The 20,135-nt window shown below is 43.7% G+C and overlaps 1 protein-coding gene across 1 annotated transcript in view; it reads right to left on the bottom strand.

Annotated features, from left to right (window-relative positions):
• Positions 1-20,135, bottom strand: part of ATP6V0A2 (ATPase H+ transporting V0 subunit a2) — a 162,093-nt gene that overhangs the window by 30,601 nt on the left and 111,357 nt on the right. Inside the window, exon 11 of the mRNA XM_082256661.1 lies at positions 11,693-11,832. Coding sequence (XP_082112787.1) covers positions 11,693-11,832 — 140 coding nt within the window. The remainder of the gene's footprint in view (positions 1-11,692; positions 11,833-20,135) is intronic.

Raw genomic sequence — 20,135 nt, 5'->3', positions numbered from 1 at the left:
AAGAGAGAGAAAAGCTACTGGCTTTAAAGAGACAGTGGTCTCAAAATTTTTTGCTGGACTGTGAAAATTTTATTGTGGAGTAATTGAAGATGGAGCGGTCAAAACGCCTGAAAGATGCAAAGATAGCTGAAATGAGAGACCGGATTCTATGGATGGAGGGGATGTTACCGTCTGAACGAGCCCCATCCATGCCTGAACAGAATCTGCTAAAAAGAGAGGTTGTTGTCCCTAGCAACACTGGGGCAAATGTGGATTTTCAGCGGAGCTTTGCAGCTCAACAAAAGGCTCACCAAGAGAGCATGGCAGGCTGGAAACAGAGACCCCAGCAGCAAATTGAGGTCATCGGTTTGGAGGAAACCGAGTATGTGTGCAGGGCTGAGCTGGATGCCTTGCAACGGAAAATGGAAGAAAAGGAACACGCCCTGAAGTTGCTTAGGATGGAGCATAGAAACTTGCAGGATCAAGTGTTACAGTGGGAAGAATCCACTGCTCTTCTTTTTTCCGAGTTGCAAAAACGCAGAAAGACTAGAATGGAGAAAGATACCATCCTCATGGAAAAGGAAATTGAAATTCAGACTTTGCAGAAGCAAAGTACGTGTGAAATGTTGGAGTTGCGTAATCAGCTAGAAAAAAGTCTTCAGTCTTTGGAAGCTACCAAAATAGACCTGCAGGGGGTGCAGGAACAGAATGTCGCTCTGAAAACGACATTGTCTCTCAGCGACAAGGAGAAAAATTAGAGAGAGGCTAAATTACTGAGTACGGTGTGTGAGCTCACCACTTTGAGCAATGTGGTAGATGAATTGCGTTCGGACTGTGAAAGTTGGAAAGATGAAGTCCAACGTGTCCAGCAGCAGTTAAAGGAGAAAGAAGCCTGTGTGGCAGAATTACAGTCTCATTCCCAGAAACTAGCCAATGAGGTGAAGGCTCTTATGCAGGGAAAAGGCGATTCTGAACACAAGAGAAAAACCTTAGTTACTTACCGGTGACGGTATTTCTAAGAGCCTTTCAGGACAGCACCTGGAGAGGGAGAGAGAGCGCAGCTCCACCCAATCCACAGGAAACACTGCAAATAAAAACTCCTCCTCTTCCACCATGCCTCAGTCATATAGTAGCCTCCGACATGCTGGAAAACATAAACTACCACAGGTTAAACATTTACAAATTATATTATAAACAAAACCAAGGGGGGGTAGCTGCTGCTGTCCTGAAAGGCTCTTAGAAATACCGTCACCGGTAAGTAACTAAGGTTTTCTCAGATAGCCTTTCAGGACAGCACCTGGAGAGGATAAGCGAGTAACTTACACTTAGGGTGGGACCACTGCCTGCAGAACTTTTCTGCCAAAGGCTTGATCCTGAGCTGACAACAAGTCCAACCTGTAATGTCTAATAAAGGTTGAATAGCCGGACAAGGTAGCTGCCTTGCAGATTTGATCAGGCGAAGCACCGGCCCTTTCAGCCCATGAGGTTGCCACAGACCTTGTAGAATGCGCCAAGATGCCTTCTGGAGGTTCTTCTCCTTGAGCTACATAAGCCTGTTCAATTGCCCATCTGAGCCATTTGCCTAAAGTGCTCTTTGATGCTTTTTCTCCTATACGGGACCCTGAGAAGATGACAAATAATGCATTTGTCTTTCTAAATTCCTTAGTTACCAGGAGGAACTGAAGTAAGCATCTCCTCACATCCAAGGTATGAAAGGATTCTTCCCGAGTATTACTAGGAGTTGAGGAGAAAGTTGGTAAGACAATTTCTTGTGATCTATGAAAAGATGAAGCAATCTTTGGAAGAAAGGCTGGGTCCGTTCTTAGGACTACTCGATCTGCAAAAATTGTCAAAGGGTCTGAAATTGAGAGGGCCTGGATCTCACTGATCCTCCTGGCCGAGGTTATTGCTATCAAAAAGATAGTCTTCAAAATTAAATTCTTCAGGGAAGCCTTTTTTAAAGGTTCAAAAGGAAACTTAGTCAAACCTTGTAACACAATGGTCAAATCCCATTTGGGAAATACTTTAAGGGCTATTGGCCTGTTGCGGGCTAATGCCTTGAAAAAACGAATGATTAGAGTCTCTTGGGACAAAGTCTTTTCGAAAAAAACTGAAAGTGCCGCTACTTGCGTCTTTAAAGTACTTGCTGCTAGTCCTTTCTCCATTCCCTCATGGAGGAACTCAAGCACTGAAATTAAATTTTTTAATTCAAAATTTTTGCTGGAACACCAAAAGTTGTATTTTCTCCAGACTTTCAAGTAAATATCCCTAGTCACCTTCTTCCTGCTGGAGAGAAGGGTGGAGATAACTTTTTCTGACAGGCCTCTGGCTCTCAAGATGTCTTCTTCAGTAACCACGCTGTCAGTTGTAAGCGGTCCAGTTCTGGGTACACTAGGTTCCCCTGTGTCAAAAGATCTCTCCTGTACGGAAGTTTCCAGGGAGGTTCTGAGACAAGATTCAGCAGGAGGGCGAACCAAGGTCTCTTTGGCCAGTAAGGTGTAATCAGAATCAAGTTGGTCTTTTCTTCCCTGAACTTTTTGAGAACCAACGGAATCAGTTGGAATGGAGGGAACGCGTAAGACAAACGGAAGTCCCATGGATGGGCTAGAGCATCCAAGCCCCAGTCCTGATCCTCCCTGTGTAGGGAAAAGAATCTTTGGACTTTGTTGTTCTGTTGACAAGCGAACAAATCTATTTGGGGAAGACCCCAGACTTCCACGATCTGCATGAATACTTCTTGATTCAGACTCCATTCTGATTCCAACACCTTTTTCCTGCTCAGCAGATCTGCTAGAAGGTTTTGTGACCCCTTCAGATGCACCGCTGTCAGAGAGGCTAGATTTTTCTCCGCCCAGGAGAGTAGCTGTATTGCCAGATCGGATAGCTGTCTGCTTCTTGTGCCTCCTTGCTTTGACACGTAGGCCACTGCTGTCATGTTGTCCGACAGAACTTGCACATGATGGCCCCTGACTGTCTGTTGAAAGGACCAAAGACCCAAAAGGATGGCTTTCAACTCCCGCCAGTTGGATGATTTCCTGGACTCTGCTTTGGACCATGTCCCTTGCATCGTCCGGCCTTCCAGGTGGGCTCCCCAACCCCACGAACTGGCATCCGTCGTCAGACGTTTGTTCGTCTGGAAAGTCCATTGCAGACCTTCTTCCAGATTTCTGGAATTCCTCCACCACCACAGAGATCTCTTTGCTTTCGTGGAGATTCTGATGGATTTCTCCAGATGTTCCGGGTATGACCAACTCTGCAGAATGTCTCTCTGGAGAAGACGGGAATGCAGTCTTGCCCACTGCACTGCAGGGATAGCGGCTGTGAGCAAGCCCAAAGCTGCCATGGCCGACCTGACAGTAACCTGATGATTGGTTTGTAATCGAGCAACTGCGTTCTGAGTCTTCTCGATCTTTTCTTGAGGTAGAAACACCTTCTGGAGGACCGAATCTATTCTGTATCCCAGAAATTTTATCTGCTGAGATGGAATCAAGCTGGATTTCTCCAAATTCATGAGCCACCCCAGACTCTCTAGGTGGTCCTGAGTCTCCTGAAGGTGTACCAACGTCTGGCTCTTGGACTCTGCAAAAATTAGCAGATCGTCCAGGTAAGGGACAATTGAAATACCCCTCAGCCTTAATGGCTCTAGGGCATCCGCCATTACCTTGGTAAACACCCTTGGAGAAGATGAGAGGCCAAAGGGGAGGGCCCTGAACTGCAGATGCCAGACCGATTCCCCGAGATTGACCGCCAGCCTTAGGAATTTCTGGCACTCCTGATTTATTGGGATGTGCAGGTAAGCGTCCCTCAGATCCAAGGATGCCATGAAACAGTTTGGGGACAACAGTTTGGTCACTGAATAAATGGTGTCCATCCTGAAGTGCTTGTACCGAATTGATCTGTTTAGGATTTTCAAATTTAGGATCATTCGGTACTTGCCTGAGGGTTTTTTCACTAGAAAGATCTGAGAATAAAACCCACGGCCTTGTTGCCCCTCGGGGACTTGGATAATCACTTCCTGTTGAATCAGCTCTTGTAAAAGAGACATCATTGAGGAAGCCTCTTCCGGATCCCTTGGAAGGGGAGTAACATGGAATCTGCTTGGAGGTGTCTCCGAAAACTCCAGTTTGTATCCTTGAGCCACTATATTCTTTACAAAGGGGCTTGCGGATACCTCTTCCCAACGTGGGAGGAACCATAACAGCCTTCCTCCCACTGGAAGACTGTTGTCACTTGCTTTTATTGGCCTGGTCAGGTGGTCTAAAGAGGACTCCACCTTTCCCTTTGCCTTTATGGGAGGTCCATCTTGATCTCTGATCTTGTTCACGACCTCTGTTGGTTTGTTGAACAGAACGAAATCTCTTCTTAGGAGGCGATTTCTTTTTTGACGGAAAGGCCTTCTTCTTATCCGCCGTTCTGTCAAGAATTGCTTCCAATTCAGGCCCGAAAAGCAAGTCACCGGCAAAAGGTAAACCACAGAGTTTCACCTAAGAAGCTGAATCACCTGTCCAGGTTTTCAACCAGACCGCCCTCCTGGCAGAGTTGACGAGGGCTGCTGACCTGGCAGACATTTTGATAGACTCAGCAGAAGCATCGGCCATATATTTTACTGCCTTTAGGAGCAGCGGAAATGAATCCAGGAGATCTTTCCTTGCTGTTCCAGCCTCCACATGCCCTTTAAGTTGTTCGAGCCAGCACTCAAGATTTCTGGCTACCACCGTGGAGGCCATGGCCGGCTTAAGGCTGGACGTAGAGGAATCCCAAGCCTTTTTAAGGAGAGAATCTGCCCTTTTATCCATGGTGTCTTTCAGAACACCCATGTCCTCGAACGCCAAATCCGTGCGGCGAGACACCTGAGAAAAAGCAGCATCCACTCTGGGCTTCTTGTTCCATAGGTGCGCCGTATCCTCTTCAAACGGAAATCTCCTTCTTAGGGATTTAGAGAAAAAAGGGGCCCTCTCTGGGTCCTTCCACTCTTTTTCAATAGATTCCGTAAGGACTTTATGAACAGGAAAAACCCTGCGCTTTGTCTGTTCAAGGCCCTGGTACATTCTGTCATGAAGTGAAACTTGCACCTTTTCTTCTGCGATTTCCAACGTGGTGTAAATCGCTTTCAGCAATTCATCAACCTCTTCCAAGGATAATTTGTATCTGGAAGAACTAGCCACCTCTTCCTTCTCTTCCTCCTCTGAATCCCTGATGGAACAGAGAGCACTCTCCCCCTCATCTTCTGAATCGCTTGACACTGCAGACTTAGAAGTAGACGGCTGGGAAGATGTACCACCCGTTTGTTGGGAATCTGATAGAACTTGTGGCGTCCTGGATAACAGGGAACGAACTGAGGACAGGGTGTCTGTGAGTTCTTTAAATGAAGATATGAATTCATTATTCTGCTGACTAGACTCTTCCTTCACAAGGTCAGCAATACATGCTTTACAAAGTGGCTTCACCCAGGAATCTCTGAGTGGATTTTTGCATGAAGGGCATTTCCTTGATGCTGGGGCTCTTGTCTTCACTGTGGCTTTAACCTAGTAAAGAAAAAGCCACCATGAAAGCCCAATAACCACTATAAAAGAAAACCACCACCTAGTGATTTCTTGCAAGGGAGAAAATCGTGACCCACACCAAAAAGGATCAGAAGAAAAGACTCCCAGATGCATATATATCCTGTTAGACTGGGAACAGTTACTCAGTCTACAGGGCAGGCTCCAAAGGAGGAAGGAAGAAACCCCACAATAAAAGCTCACACAGTAAAGAAAAAAGAGGCACCACTGCACCTCTCCTACCTGAGCTTGGCCTGCGCTGGCGGTGCCTGCTTCCACCGTCGCTGCAGACTTTTCCTCCATGTTGTTGAAAAGCGCAGCTTGCTGGCAGATCTCTCCATTTAAATACCGCTTCCCGCGTCCTCCTCTGTGGACCGGAAGCGGAAGCGCCGACCTCGTGACCTGCCTCTGACCCCTGCGTGTATTGCGGTTGGAGCAAACGCCGCCACGCCCCCACCGGAAGTCCCGTCCACCGGAAGTGACGCCCCCTTTGACACTCCAGGGAGGGGAGCTGGGATGGTCTCCATGCTGAAACAGCAAACAAAAACTGGGCAACAAATCCTTCTCTCCCCCTGGAGAGAGTGCAGCCCTTCCACATAGCTCCTGCAATGCTTCCACCATGGCGGAGGAAACACAAATGACTGAGGCATGGTGGAAGAGGAGGAGTTTTTATTTGCAGTGTTTCCTGTGGATTGGGTGGAGCTGCGCTCTCTCTCTCTCTCCAGGTGCTGTCCTGAAAAGCGATCTGAGAAAAAAGTAGAGGCACAGCTGCAAGACACGCAGGAACTCTTACAGGAAGAGAGGTGTCAAAGGCTGAGTTTTAGCACAAAGCTCAAACAAATGGAAGATGAGAAAAATGGTGTCCTGGAACAATTAAGAGGAGGAGGAAGCAAAGAAAAACCTATCAGAGCAAGTCGCAACATTGCAAACTCAGATAGCGGATATGAAAAAATGCATGGAAGAAAGCGTTGGTTCATTAGAGAGTGTTGAAGATGTGAAAAAGAAGTTTGATCAGATGCTTGGTGAGGAGAAGTCTGTGTCTGCAAAATATGCAGAAGAACGCGACCGTGCAGAAGCGGAGGCGTGTGATAAAGAGAGCAAAGCCCTGTTCTTGGCTCGCTCCTTGGAGGAAGCTCTAGAGTGTAAAGCTGAACTAGAAAGTGTTAAACAGCTGCGTACAGAAATGGAAGAATTGGTCAGCTCCAAGGATGATGTTGGGAAAAGCGTTCAGGAGCTAGAAAAGTCTAAGCGAGCCTTAGAACAGCAAGTAGAAGAGATGAAGATTCCGTTGCAGGAACTGGAAGAGGAATTACAGGCGACAAAGGATCTGTCCCAAAGAGGGGATAGTGTGCCTGATGCAGTTTATAAAAGGATCAGTGTTTTGGGGTCTGTCCTGAGTGGGCATCAGAAATGTGATGACATGTTGCTTGAATCACCCCTTTGGAAAAAAACAGTTCCTTCAAAAACGTCAAGCACTGGAAAATGTATCATTAGAACTTCAGCAAACAAAGGAGCTGTGTAAGAAATGTGATGATTTCTCAGTTCAGTTCAGGCTGAAAACCTAGTGGAGAAAAACTGATATAAAGATTGAAGAAAAAAGCAAACACCACCTAGTGGAGAAAACTAAGGCTGTTGGTGAAAACGTGAAGCAAATGAATAAGTGTCTTTCAGGGAATATTTCCAAAATGGAACTGGTGAAAGACAGGTGGCAGAAGTTTGAGCGTGATCTTGAGATACATTCCATGTGGAGTTCAGATAGAGAAAAGGAACTAGGTGACCTTGAGCGGTCAAATAGTTCAGTAGAGATGCAATTCAACCGAGGCAAGGAAATGCTGGGGGAGCTGCAGGGGAAAAGTGGTGCAATGGCAGAAGGTGCATTGAAGAAACCTGTAATAGACTGTGTTGCAGTTCCATGCTTCTTCACTGATGCAGAGAGGAGGTCTGTAATGGATACCACCCAGATCGCTGGGTTCAACTGTCTACGGCTAATTAATGAAGCTACTGCCTTTGACCCATATGATGGTGGAAGGAAAGTTGATAAAGTACAGACATTTCTTGGAACAAAGCCAAGTGAAGCAGAGGTTCTCAAAGTTTTGTGGAAATCATTTATTGATTGCAGAGAGAGGCGGCTCAAGATTGGTGAAGACATTAAGACTAGCACAATTGAGTTCCCTATGGATCACGGTCCTCTATGGCCGATAGAACAGACGGTTATGCAGGACAAAATTGAGAAGGAGCGAAATGGCAAAAATGCAGTTGAAGAAGATGTATATGAGATAAAAGACAAACTGTGTGGCATTTATGAGAAATCTGTCAAGGAAGACTGTGTCCCAACCCTAGGGTTGAAACAAGAGGGGGGGGGGCGTATGTGACAGGAAGTCAGGTAAATCTGTGGATGTAGTCACAGACAGGAGATACATTTCCACCTGGTTTAGAAAATTCACCAATTACTATAGGGTGTCGGCTGCAGAGATAGCCAGCAGGAAGTTGAAAACCATTCAGCTGTTCAGAATGAGGAAATGAAGGCCTCTATAATTTGTCCAAAGGAAGTCTAAGGATTGCTGCCTCCTGATGCTGTGTGGGCATGGGGAGAGGAGGACAGTCAGATGTGTGCCCCCTGAAAGCTGTGTGAGCATGGGGAAGACCTCCTGAAGCGATGTGCGCTGAGGAGGGTAACAAGTGTGAAGACTACTCAAGGTGAGTTCTTGGACTATTTCTATGTGGAAAGAAATACATGCACTGTTTGCTATGTGAAGAGAAAAGCAAAGGGACATGTTCAATGTGAAGAGGAAAAGGGACATGTTCAATGGACATTTGTTGTGTGAAGAGAAAATAAATGGACTATTGAGTGTCTGCTGTAGGATCAGCAAAGTTTGCCCAACAGTAGGTTGGAGACAGACTTCATTAGATAGGTTCCGGTGTGTGAGAAGGTAGCCGCCCACAGTGGCTAGGATTTATTTTGTGTTTTATTTTGGATGTTTTTGAGGCTTGCACTTGTGTGAAGAAAATTGCAAGAATAAAACCAAACTGTTGTTTGCAACCACTTCTCGGCTATCTCCCTGTGTAAACGCACCCCCCCAAGGGGTCATCCATACCCGCCACTGAGCTAATCTCCCACAATATATATATATATATATACACACACACACACACACACACACACACACACAGGGAGTGCAGAATTATTAGGCAAATTAGTATTTTTGAGGATTAATTTTATTATTGAACAACAACCATGTTCTCAATGAACCCAAAAAACTCATTAATATCAAAGCTGACTATTTTTGGAAGTAGTTTTTAGTTTGTTTTTAGTTTTAGCTATTTTAGGGGGATATCTGTGTGTGCAGGTGACTATTACTGTGCATAATTATTAGGCAACTTAACAAAAATCAAATATACAGTATACCCATTTCAATTATTTATTTTTACCAGTGAAACCAATATAACATCTCAACATTCACAAATATACATTTCTGACATTCAAAAACAAAACAAAAACAAATCAGTGACCAATATAGCCACCTTTCTTTGCAAGGACACTCAAAAGCCTGCCATCCATGGATTCTGTCAGTGTTTTGATCTGTTCACCATCAACATTGCGTGCAGCAGCAACCACAGCCTCCCAGACACTGTTCAGAGAGGTGTACTGTTTTTCCTCCTTGTAAATCTCACATTTGATAATGGACCACAGGTTCTCAATAGGGTTCAGATCAAGTGAACAAGGAGGCCATGTCATTAGCTTTTCTTCTTTTATACCCTTTCTTGCCAGCCACACTGTGGAGTACTTGGACGCGTGTGATGGAGCATTGTCCTGCATGAAAATCATGTTTTTCTTGAAGGATGCAGACTTATTCCTGTACCACTGCTTGAAGAAGGTGTCTTCCAGAAACTGGCAGTAGGACTGGGAGTTGAGCTTGACTCCATCCTCAACCCGAAAAGGCCCCACAAGCTCATCTTTAATGATACCAACCCAAACCAGTACTCCACCTCCACCTTGCTGGCGTCTGAGTCGGACTGGAGCTCTCTGCCCTTTACCAATCCAGCCACGGGCCCATCCATCTGGCCCATCAAGACTCACTCTCATTTCATCAGTCCATAAAACCTTTGAAAAATCAGTCTTGAGATATTTCTTGGCCCAGTCTTGACGTTTCAGCTTGTGTGTCTTGTTCAGTGGTGGTCGTCTTTCAGCCTTTCTTACCTTGGCCATGTCTCTGAGTATTGCACACCTTGTGCTTTTGGGCACTCCAGTGATGTTGCAGCTCTGAAATATGGCCAAACTGGTGGCAAGTGGCATCTTGGCAGCTGCACGCTTGACTTTTCTCAGTTCATGGGCTGTTATTTTGTAACTTGGTTTTTCCACACGCTTCTTGCGACCCTGTTGACTATTTTGAATGAAATGCTTGATTGTTCGATGATCACGCTTCAGAAGCTTTGCAATTTTAAGAGTGCTGCATCCCTCTGCAAGATATCTCACTATTTTTGACTTTTCTGAGCCTGTCAAGTCCTTCTTTTGACCCATTTTGCCCAAGGAAAAGAAGTTGCCTAATAATTATGCACACCTGATATAGGGTGTTGATGTCATTAGACCACACCCCTTCTCATTACAGAGATGCACATCACCTAATATGCTTAATTGGTAGTAGGCTTTCGAGCCTATACAGCTTGGAGTAAGACAAGATGTATAAAGAGGATGATGTGGTCAAAATACTAATTTGCCTAATAATTCTGCACTCCCTGTATATTCTAAAACATGTACAGTAAATAAAAGAGAACAAGTAAATTAGTATAGTTCATATGAGATCCTGCATGACAACATACAGTTCACTAAAGGGAAACATACATCTTTGAGACTCTATAGCAGGGATATGCAAACTGTGGCTCTCCAGCTGTTGCAAAACTACAAGTCCTATCATGCCTCTGCCCCTGGGTGTCATGCTTGTGGCAGTCAGAGTCCTGCTATGCCTCATGGGAGTTGTAGTTCTGCAACAGCTGAAGGGCCACAGTTTGCATATCCCTGCTCTATAGAATTATAAGAGTTCTGTAGGTCCCATGCATTATATGGCTTCTCTTCATTTTGTAGGAGAGACAGCATTATGCTGGGCATAAGCTCTGCCTATAGAAGTGTAGTCACTAAGGGCTTGGTCACCCTGGCAGACACAAGTAGCAGTACGTAGCTTTGCTCATTTAAGCTTTTGCAGTACAGTACATGACCTTGTCCGCACTATCTGACCTGCCCCTGCTTTGACTGTGGCTTGTCTTAGGTACAGATCTTTAGACATGTTGGTTACATTTCTGCATCGGGCAGTATTAAAAACATTTTTAAAGGAATGACTATCTTGAGCTCACCATAGAGTCAGATTTTGCTAAGAGTTGCTCTAATAAATCTGCAAAAAAAAAAAAAAAAAGCCAAGTACTTCATATTTCAAGAGTCCAAAAGACTAGATTCACATTGCGTGGATTTAGTTAGACCCTTGCAGTAAGTAGATGCTGGAAAATCTAAATGGGTTTGTAAAGCCTAACAATGAACTTCTCTTAATGAGCATATCAGAAATTCAGAAACGTCCTATGACATATCAAGGAGTCTGTTCAGTTCTTCCTAGTCCTTATCCTCGGTCTACAGAATAATTAGCATCCATGTTGTAGAGGTGGCCCGTGAGAGGGTTTGAGTGGTTTAGCAAAGACAACCGAGCAGGGCCGACACCGCTCAGTCCACAAAAATGCAGCATGTTTTCAGTCCACAAAAGAATTTGGGAGCAAAGTGCATATTAAAGGACTTGTGGAAGCTTGAATCTGGTGATGGGGTTCTGTAAGCAGCCTGTGACACAGGCACACACAGTCAGAATTTGCTTCAGATTTGATCTCAAAGCTAAAACTTAACAGTCAGTTGCTAGTGTAAGGCTCTGCCTAACCAAAAGAGAATATTGTGAATAGGTTATTTATCTATGCCCCACACTACATAGTTTTTATTTAAACTTGTAAACTTGAGTGTGTGGGGTCCTAAAGAAAATATATAGATAATTCAGAAAAAAACATGATCTAGAAATGGTTATATGCAGTATTTACTTTACTTTATTTGAAACAGAAGTATACAAGGTGTAATAACAGAAAATAAAAATGCAATAGGTAGCTAATTAAAAAGTTAACGTCAAGGGAAAAAAAAAAAACTTGCTTACTTCATCCTGAGTGCGCTGGAATTTGGGACTGTTTTCATAGAGAATCAGAAAAAAGGCAAATAGAGCCATTAGGAGTCCATGTCCAAAATCTCCAAACATAACGGCAAATAGGAAAGGAAATGTGATGATAGTATAGGGAGCTGCAAAACAAAACAAAAAAAAAAAATCAGAAAGGTCACCAACAACTGGAGAGAGGCAACCACGGATTACAATAACTGCATGAGATAATTAAATGTAATGCATGTATTCAGCGTCTTTCTATTGTCAAGCAGACCAAACTACCCAGCAAATGTAAAATTAACAGGGAATGAAGAAAAAAAAAAAAGAAAAGCTAAATCGTTTGGATAAAGGGTACTGCCTTCAGGTGATTAGACACTTGCAAAGCTTTTGTCCCCCCCCCCCCCTCCGCCCCCTGGGTATACCTCTAAAACCCTACCGCACTCCATGAGACCGCAGATTAACACAGGAAAAGAGGGAAGGGTGTCTTGTGTCCTGTACTGTATTCCAAGTCAACATTCTTTTAATCTTTAATCATACAGTACAAAGCACAAGCTGATTATTCATAGACTATGAGACATCCCCAAGTAATGAATGAGAGGGGTGAGCAACAAAGCAAACAAGACAAACAGGCCCAAAAAAGCAAGGATCAAAAACCCAACGAAGAGTAACGCTAAAAACTTTGCATCCAAACTTTGACTGAACATCAACCTGGTGGAACCTGGAGAAGGTAGGATTCGAAGACCAGGTGGTGGTAGCCTTACAAAGCTAAGCAACAAAAGCTTGATGCCTAAAGGCCCAGGACACTCTAATCAACTTGTTGGAGAGAGCATGAAGAGGTACTGGGGAGGTACCTCTATGTGGCAAATTCTGGTCAAGGCCCGATTATAGGAAGGCTAGACTAAAAAGTGCAGTGTAACCTATGTGGTTAAAGAACCAAAGAATACAGTCTGAATTGGTTCTAAAGTTAAAACATTGTTTACTTCAATGCATTCCCTGCATGAAGGTAAAAAATGTTTTGCATCTTGCTGTCCCTCTGCCACCTCCCAAAATACTTACCTGAGTACTCAATCGATCCAGTGCTGTACACAACTGCATCTCTTCTGTCCCCTCTCTTCCTCTTCACAAAGGGACAGGTACTCAAATCAAATGCTGTGAGGAGGAAGCAGAGGATGGGGCGAAGCTGTGCTGCATGTGTCTATGGAGCGCGGCTCCTTAGATACACATAGCTTGGAAACTAACGTGCCCCTATAGCAAGTGACCTACTATGGAGGCACACAGAGAAGAGGAGGAGTCCAAAAGATGAGGTTCAGGCCACTCTGCAAAACCAGTGCACAGAGCAGGTGATTATAAACATGTTTATTATTTTAATTAAAAACATTTTTTGTCAAATTATAACTATAACTTTTTTTTTTCAGTTTTGGATAAAGTGTGGGGGGGGGGGCTTAGAACCCTAGTCAGTTTTTATTGCAGTCTGTGCCCCTGTTAAGGAGATTCACTCTCTCTATTTGTCCTGTATATCATCATCATTGAAAGTGAAAATAAAAGAAAATCACAACATTTTGGGTTGTCCACAGAAAAGTAATAGAGGGGAAATCTTCCAATAGGGAAACTAGTTCTGGTGACCTGAGGGACCCCAAGGAATTCCCTTAATTTGCAGGGAATTCCTCTCACTTCCTGCTTGGCTATGAGACAGGAAGCGAAGGGAAATCTCCCCAATGGGACACAGATGGCAAAAAAAAATAAAAATATGACAGGGGTTATAACTCTCCCTTGCTCTATCCAAAATGAAAAAAATAAAGTTTTGCCTACAGTTCTACTTAAATGACCCCTTTAGGCCAAAAAGACACTTATCTTAGTGGAATGTGTCCTGAAAAAATTGGGTGGTACACAAACTAAAGACCATAAACTTGGATAATGATCTGTACAAGCCATTGAGAAATGGTGGAATGAGAAGCTGCTTTACCTTTATGGGGATCATCAGGAATGGCAAAGACTTTTAGTCTTTCTGAAGGAAGGTAAACTTTCACAGCACAAACTACATTCATGCAATAAAAAGAAACCCCCTATTGAAGAACTAGAGCTGAACAGGCATGGAAGAATGATGTCCTGGTGTAACGCTCCTGCGTTTCTTATATGGTGTGGATTTTCAGCTGCAGAAATAGTTCCAAGTCAGTTGTCATGTAAGAGATATGCTGAGATACCATTCCCAACCTCAATGACTCATCATGTGTGGAAGGTCTTATTTCAGCCAGTAAATACACACAATTAGCAAGCTGGTTCCTAGAGTGACTTTATATATGTGGTAACACAATGATGAAGGTTTGAGGGATAGGTTGAGTGGAGGTGGTAGGTGATAGACACTTGAAGGTGAGACAGTAGCAGATGGATGCAGGAAGGTTTAGCAATGTTGTATGATAGCAGATGATAGAATAGCAGGTGGACATACAAAAGAGATCAACCCAGTGCAGAAAAGTAGCAGTAGTCTCAAGAGCTAGCAATCTAGTTTATGCAGATGTGATAAACAGTCTCTACTATGCAGAGCTAGATAGTGTAAGCTTAGTATAAGTTTATAGAGAATTCCCCTGCGGGGTACTTAGCACTATTAGCGATACAGCCGAAGGGTGGTTCAGGAGAGGCGGATGATCCAGTAGCGGGATACAGGGATCAGCGCAGCGAGGTTCCGTCAGCGAAGTAAGCTTGCAAGCATGGAAGCTTCAAGCAAGGTTAGCATCCAGATAAGGGTGTTTGAACGAACACATGTGAGTGAGAGCCGACGCCTTAAATAGCCATCTAGTCCGGCGCTGAGTGATGACAGCTCCAGTCTTAAAGGTGTATGCGCACCTTTCCAGAAGTAAATGGTAGGGCGCATACACTTGTGGAAAGTGTAATTTAGGGTACCAAAAGGTACCGGAACATTACAATACCCCCCCTTTAAGGCCTGCTCCTGAAGGCCTCTGGAGCTGGTTTGTCTGGGTATCTCGCATGAAAATTGCGGATTAATCTAGGGGCATGTATGTCAGAGGTGTTTAGCCAGGTGTCGTCTTGGGGCCCATAGTTCTTCCATCTAACCAAGTACTGAAGTCTTCTTCTGTAGATACGAGAATCCAGAATCTCTTTTATCTCGTATTCTTCTCCACCTTCAACTTGTACAGGAGGGGGAGGTGGAATATTAGGCCTTATTCCTTGGTCCGGAACATGGGGTTTTAGTAGCGACACATGGAAAATGGGATGGATTTTTAGGTCCATTGGCAATGTAAGCTGCACTGCAGCTTTTCCAATAAGTTTCTTGATTGGGAAAGGTCCCAAGAACAGAGGTCCAAGCTTTTTGCTAGGGATCTTCAGTCTCAAGTTTTTTGTTGAGAGCCAAACGAGGTCCCCGATAGTATACTGTGGAGAAGGTCTTCTACGAAGATCATAGTACTTCTTTTGTTGACTGTGAGCGTGTGCAATGGTAGTATTTAGTAAACCCAGAGAATCCTTTATTTGGGAAAGATAGTCTGAGGCTACTGGGTTATTTGAAGGAAGGATGCGTGGAGGGAGAATAGAGGGATGGAACCCATAGTTCAAGTAGAACGGACTCTGCTTGGTTGTACTGTGAGTTGCGTTGTTGTAGGCAAATTCTGCCAGGGGGAGAAGATCCAACCAATCATCCTGTTGGTAAGAAGTGTAACAACGTAAATACTGCTCGATGCATTGGTTGACTCTTTCAGTCTGTCCATTGGTCTGCGGATGGTAAGGAGAAGTGAGCTTCCGCTCAATCCGTAGTATGTGACATAGTTCTTGCCAGAATTTAGAAATAAATTGGGATCCACGGTCAGACAAAAGAGTTTTTGGGATACCATGTAATCTGAAGACATGTTTCATCAGGAGTTCTGCCGTTTGTTTGGACGAAGGTAGTCTGCGAATAGCAATGAAATGTGCCATCTTTGTCAGATGGTCCACTGACACTAAGATGGTATTAAATCCTTTGGAAGGAGGCAATTCTACGATGAAGTCCAATGACAGAACCTCCCATGGAGTTTGGGGTATTGGTAGACTGCATAGTAGGCCGGATGGTCTCGTAGTGTCAATTTTGGACCTGGCACAGACATTGCATGAAGAGACGAATTTTTGTATAGATGTTTTCATGTCAGGCCACCAAAATTGTCGAGAAATCAAATTGAAAGTCTTTGTCATACCCATATGTCCTGCCATAGGCACATCATGCGATAATTCCAAGATCTTGGTGCGTAGGGTAGGTGGTATGTAAAGTTTGTCGTTGTAGTAGAGGAAGCCTTCTGCATCGGTATTTAGTTGTGGTGGGGGTGAATCCAACCTTATACCATGCAGAACCTCTTCCTTCAAGGAACGGACAACTCCAATAATGCGTTTGTGAGGTATTATAGGAATGGAAGGAATTTCAAAGTAATTTTCTTCAGTTAGTCGTGATAGTGCATCCGCCTTTTTGTTCTTATCTGCAGGTGTGTAGGTCACTAGGAAGTTAAACCTTAGAAAGAATAGTGACCATCGTACCTGTCGATGCGAGAGAGTTTTGCTAGTCTGAAGATATTGGAGGTTTTTATGGTCCGTGTATATAATTATTGGTAATTGGGTGCCTTCGAGTAAATGTCGCCAATTCTCCAGAGCCAATTTTATAGCAAGCAGTTCCTTCTCACCCACGGGGTAATTTATCTCGGGACTGCTCAGGGATTTAGAAAAAAAGGCGACTGGATGAAGTGGTGAAGTGGGGGTAGGTCGTTGGGAGAGTATTGCTCCTACTGCCAGGTTTGACGCATCTACCTCCAGAATGTATTGGAGGGATGGGTCGGGATGGCGTAATATGGGAGCGGAAGTAAACCTTGTCTTTAACAAGTGGAAAGCCTTATTTGCTTCTTCTGACCATTTAAATGGTATTTTTATGCTAGTGAGCTGTGTGAGGGGTCTCACAATTGCAGAAAAGTTTTTTATGAACTTCCTGTAGAAATTTGAAAATCCCAGGAATCGCTGTAGCGCCTTGCGTGTAGTTGGTGTAGGCTAATCCTGAATGCAGGATATTTTACTCATGTCCATCTTGATTCCTGTTTTGGATATGATGTAGCCTAGAAAGAGTACCTCATCCTTATGGAACAAGCATTTCTTCAGCTTCACATAAAGATTATGTGCAAGCAATCTCGATAATACAAGTCTTACATGTCTTATGTGTTCAGACAGGGTCCGTGAATATATAAGTATATCGTCCAGATATACCACAACACAGACATCTAGTAAGTCTTTAAAATGAGCTCAATGAGCTCAATGAGCTCAGGGATAAGTGGTAGAGGATAGCGATCTTTTATTGTGATAGCATTCAATTTCCTGTAGTCGATGATAGGTCTGAGACTTGAATCTTTATTGCGAACAAAAAAGAGTCCTGCTGCTGTGGAAGAAGTGGAAGGTCTAATAAAACCTTTTTCCAAGTTCTCATCCAAATAGGTTTTGAGATGGGCAAGTTCATCCTGTGAAAGAGGATAAACATGACTGAACGGCAATTTGCTATTTGGGAGTAGATCAATGCTACAATCATAGTCTCGATGAGGAGGTAATGCTTGAGCATTTTTCTCAAGAAAAACCTCAGAAAGATCCTGATAACATAGTGGTGCAATCTCATCTGTCACCACAGACAGAATCTTCCCGGAAAACGGGAGGTTACACGTTTCCTCGCAATAACAAGAAGGGAAGGTCAAGGACCGTTTCTTCCAATCTATGGTTGGTTGGTGTGTGTGCAACCAGGGAAGTCCCAACACAATGGGAAAGTGGGGTGATGGTATTAAATCGAAGGTAGAAGTCTCCCTATGAGACTCGTTAATAGTGACTAGAAGTGCTTGTGTCTGATCGGTGATCGGACCAGAGGATAACGGAACACCGGTAATAAGACTTACTGAGACAGGTTTGAGTTTAGAAATAATAGGAATTTTATTTAAAGCAGCAAAACATATATCCATATAATTTCCACAAGATCCTGTGTCAATCATGGCCTTAGTAGTAATCCTGTTCTGGTCCCACTGTAATGTCAAAAAAACAGAAATGTAGGGGTTAGTGAATGAAGTTGTCAATCCTCCTAGAGAGACATGTGAACACTCACCCTTCTTTTTGTTGACTAGGGGACAGACGTTTATCTTGTGATCCGGGGATGCACAGTACAAGCAGAGATTTTCATTACGTCTTTTGGCTTTTTCCATAGTTGATAGCGGTGGGCGTATGGTTCCTATCTCCATAGGAACGAGGTCAACGGCCAGACTCCGAGAGGAAACGGATAATGGCATTCCCATCTTTTCAGCCTTTCTTTCTCGTAGTCTTCTATCTATGGTAATACTGAGTTGTATTAATGCATCCAGGGTTTTTGGCAGATCCGCTCGGGCGAGCTCGTCCTTAACGGCTTCTGATAGGCCAAGCCTAAATTGGGTTTTCAGAGATGCATCATTCCATTCTGAATCAAGGGTCCATCTCTTGAACTCTGCGACAAAGTCTTCCACAGGCCTCCTTCCTTGTTTCAAGGATCTTAACTGAAGATCAGCAGTACTCTGCCTATTGGGGTCATCATATAGGCTAGTGAGCTCTGCCAGGAACAAGGCATAGGAGTTGAGAAGCTGGTCGTTTTTCTCAAAAAGAGAATCTGCCCAGGCTCGAGGATCGCTTGATAGGTAAGAAATAATAGTACAAACCTTAATGTGATCAGTAAGGTAGGTACGAGGTTTTAGCAAAAAAAGTAACTCACATGCGTTTTTAAATTCGCGAAATTTTTTGCGATCGCCTGTAAATACCAAAGGGGGATTTATCTTGGGTTCAGGGGACTGAGCAGAGGTAAGTTGTGTCAGTCTAATTACCTGCTGCGACAGAGCCTGATTGTCTTCTTTTAATTCAGCAAGTGCGTGTATTAACGCAGATACTTGCTGTTTTAATTGTGTCACCTGAGTGGCTATTTCTGCTGAATCCATTTTTTAGGTTCGTTCAATCTGTAACGCTCCTGCGTTTCTTATATGGTGTGGATTTTCAGCTGCAGAAATAGTTCCACGTCAGTTGTCATGTAAGAGATATGCTGAGATACCATTCCCAACCTCAATGACTCATCATGTGTGGAAGGTCTTATTTCAGCCAGTAAATACACACAATTAGCAAGCTGGTTCCTAGAGTGACTTTATATATGTGGTAACACAATGATGAAGGTTTGAGGGATAGGTTGAGTGGAGGTGGTAGGTGATAGACACTTGAAGGTGAGACAGTAGCAGATGGATGCAGGAAGGTTTAGCAATGTTGTATGATAGCAGATGATAGAATAGCAGGTGGACATAGTGTAAGCTTAGTATAAGTTTATAGAGAATTCCCCTGCGGGGTACTTAGCACTATTAGCGATACAGCCGAAGGGTGGGTCAGGAGAGGCGGATGATCCAGTAGCGGGATACAGGGATCAGCGCAGCGAGGTTCCGTCAGCGAAGTAAGCTTGCAAGCATGGAAGCTTCAAGCAAGGTTAGCATCCAGATAAGGGTGTTTGAACGAACACATGTGAGTGAGAGCCGACGCCTTAAATAGCCATCTAGTCCGGCGCTGAGTGATGACAGCTCCAGTCTTAAAGGTGTATGCGCACCTTTCCAGAAGTAAATGGTAGGGCGCATACACTTGTGGAAAGTGTAATTTAGGGTACCAAAAGGTACCGGAACATTACACCTGGTTGAGGTAAACGGTCAAACTACCTTACATAGAAAGGAAGTTTAAGGCCTTAAGGCCACCTTGGCCTTGTGTAAGGTTTTTTTTACAGGATGCCAGCTCACTCGCCTCAAAGAAGTGGTGGCCACAAGAAAGACAACCTTGTGAGTGAATGTGGAATATACTTGATAGGTGAAAAAGGTTTTGAATAACCAAAAGAACAAAATATAGATTCCATGGAGTCCCAGGGGAAAGAATATGGAGTGCCACATGAGACATACTGAAGAAAGGTCTTGATCAATAAATGGGAAGCCAGCAGTCACTGAAACAAGATGAGATCAGAGACCTGACCTTTAACCCTATAATTTTTGCTCCCATGTTGAAATGCTTATCTCAAGCCTGAAGAATAGTTAAAAACTCCCACATTATATATTTTCTGAAAACTGTGACCCTGGAAAAGAAGATGGTGGTAGTGGTCACATAATATTCATGCACATGTTTATCAAATGCATATTTTTAGTAAAAAAGACACAAAAGTAAAATTTAGTGCACACAAACACAATAGATTACCAATTTTTGGTAAGATATAAAAAGGATGAGGTTGCATTGAGTAAATAGATACCAAACACGTCAATCCTTAAAACTGCACACACCCATAAAATGTCAACAAACTAGGTGAGGAGAAAGCCCCTCTCGGATGCATGCCCTTCACTTACGGCAATAGAATATGCAATAGATTATGCGTGATGTAGACTTTTAGTATTGTGGGGATTACAAATTCAAA

The sequence above is a fragment of the Pelophylax lessonae genome (genome assembly GCF_965119305.1).
Source record: "Pelophylax lessonae genome assembly, chromosome: 1".
Taxonomy (NCBI): domain Eukaryota; kingdom Metazoa; phylum Chordata; class Amphibia; order Anura; family Ranidae; genus Pelophylax; species Pelophylax lessonae.
This window is presented reverse-complemented; position numbering and strand designations above follow the sequence as displayed.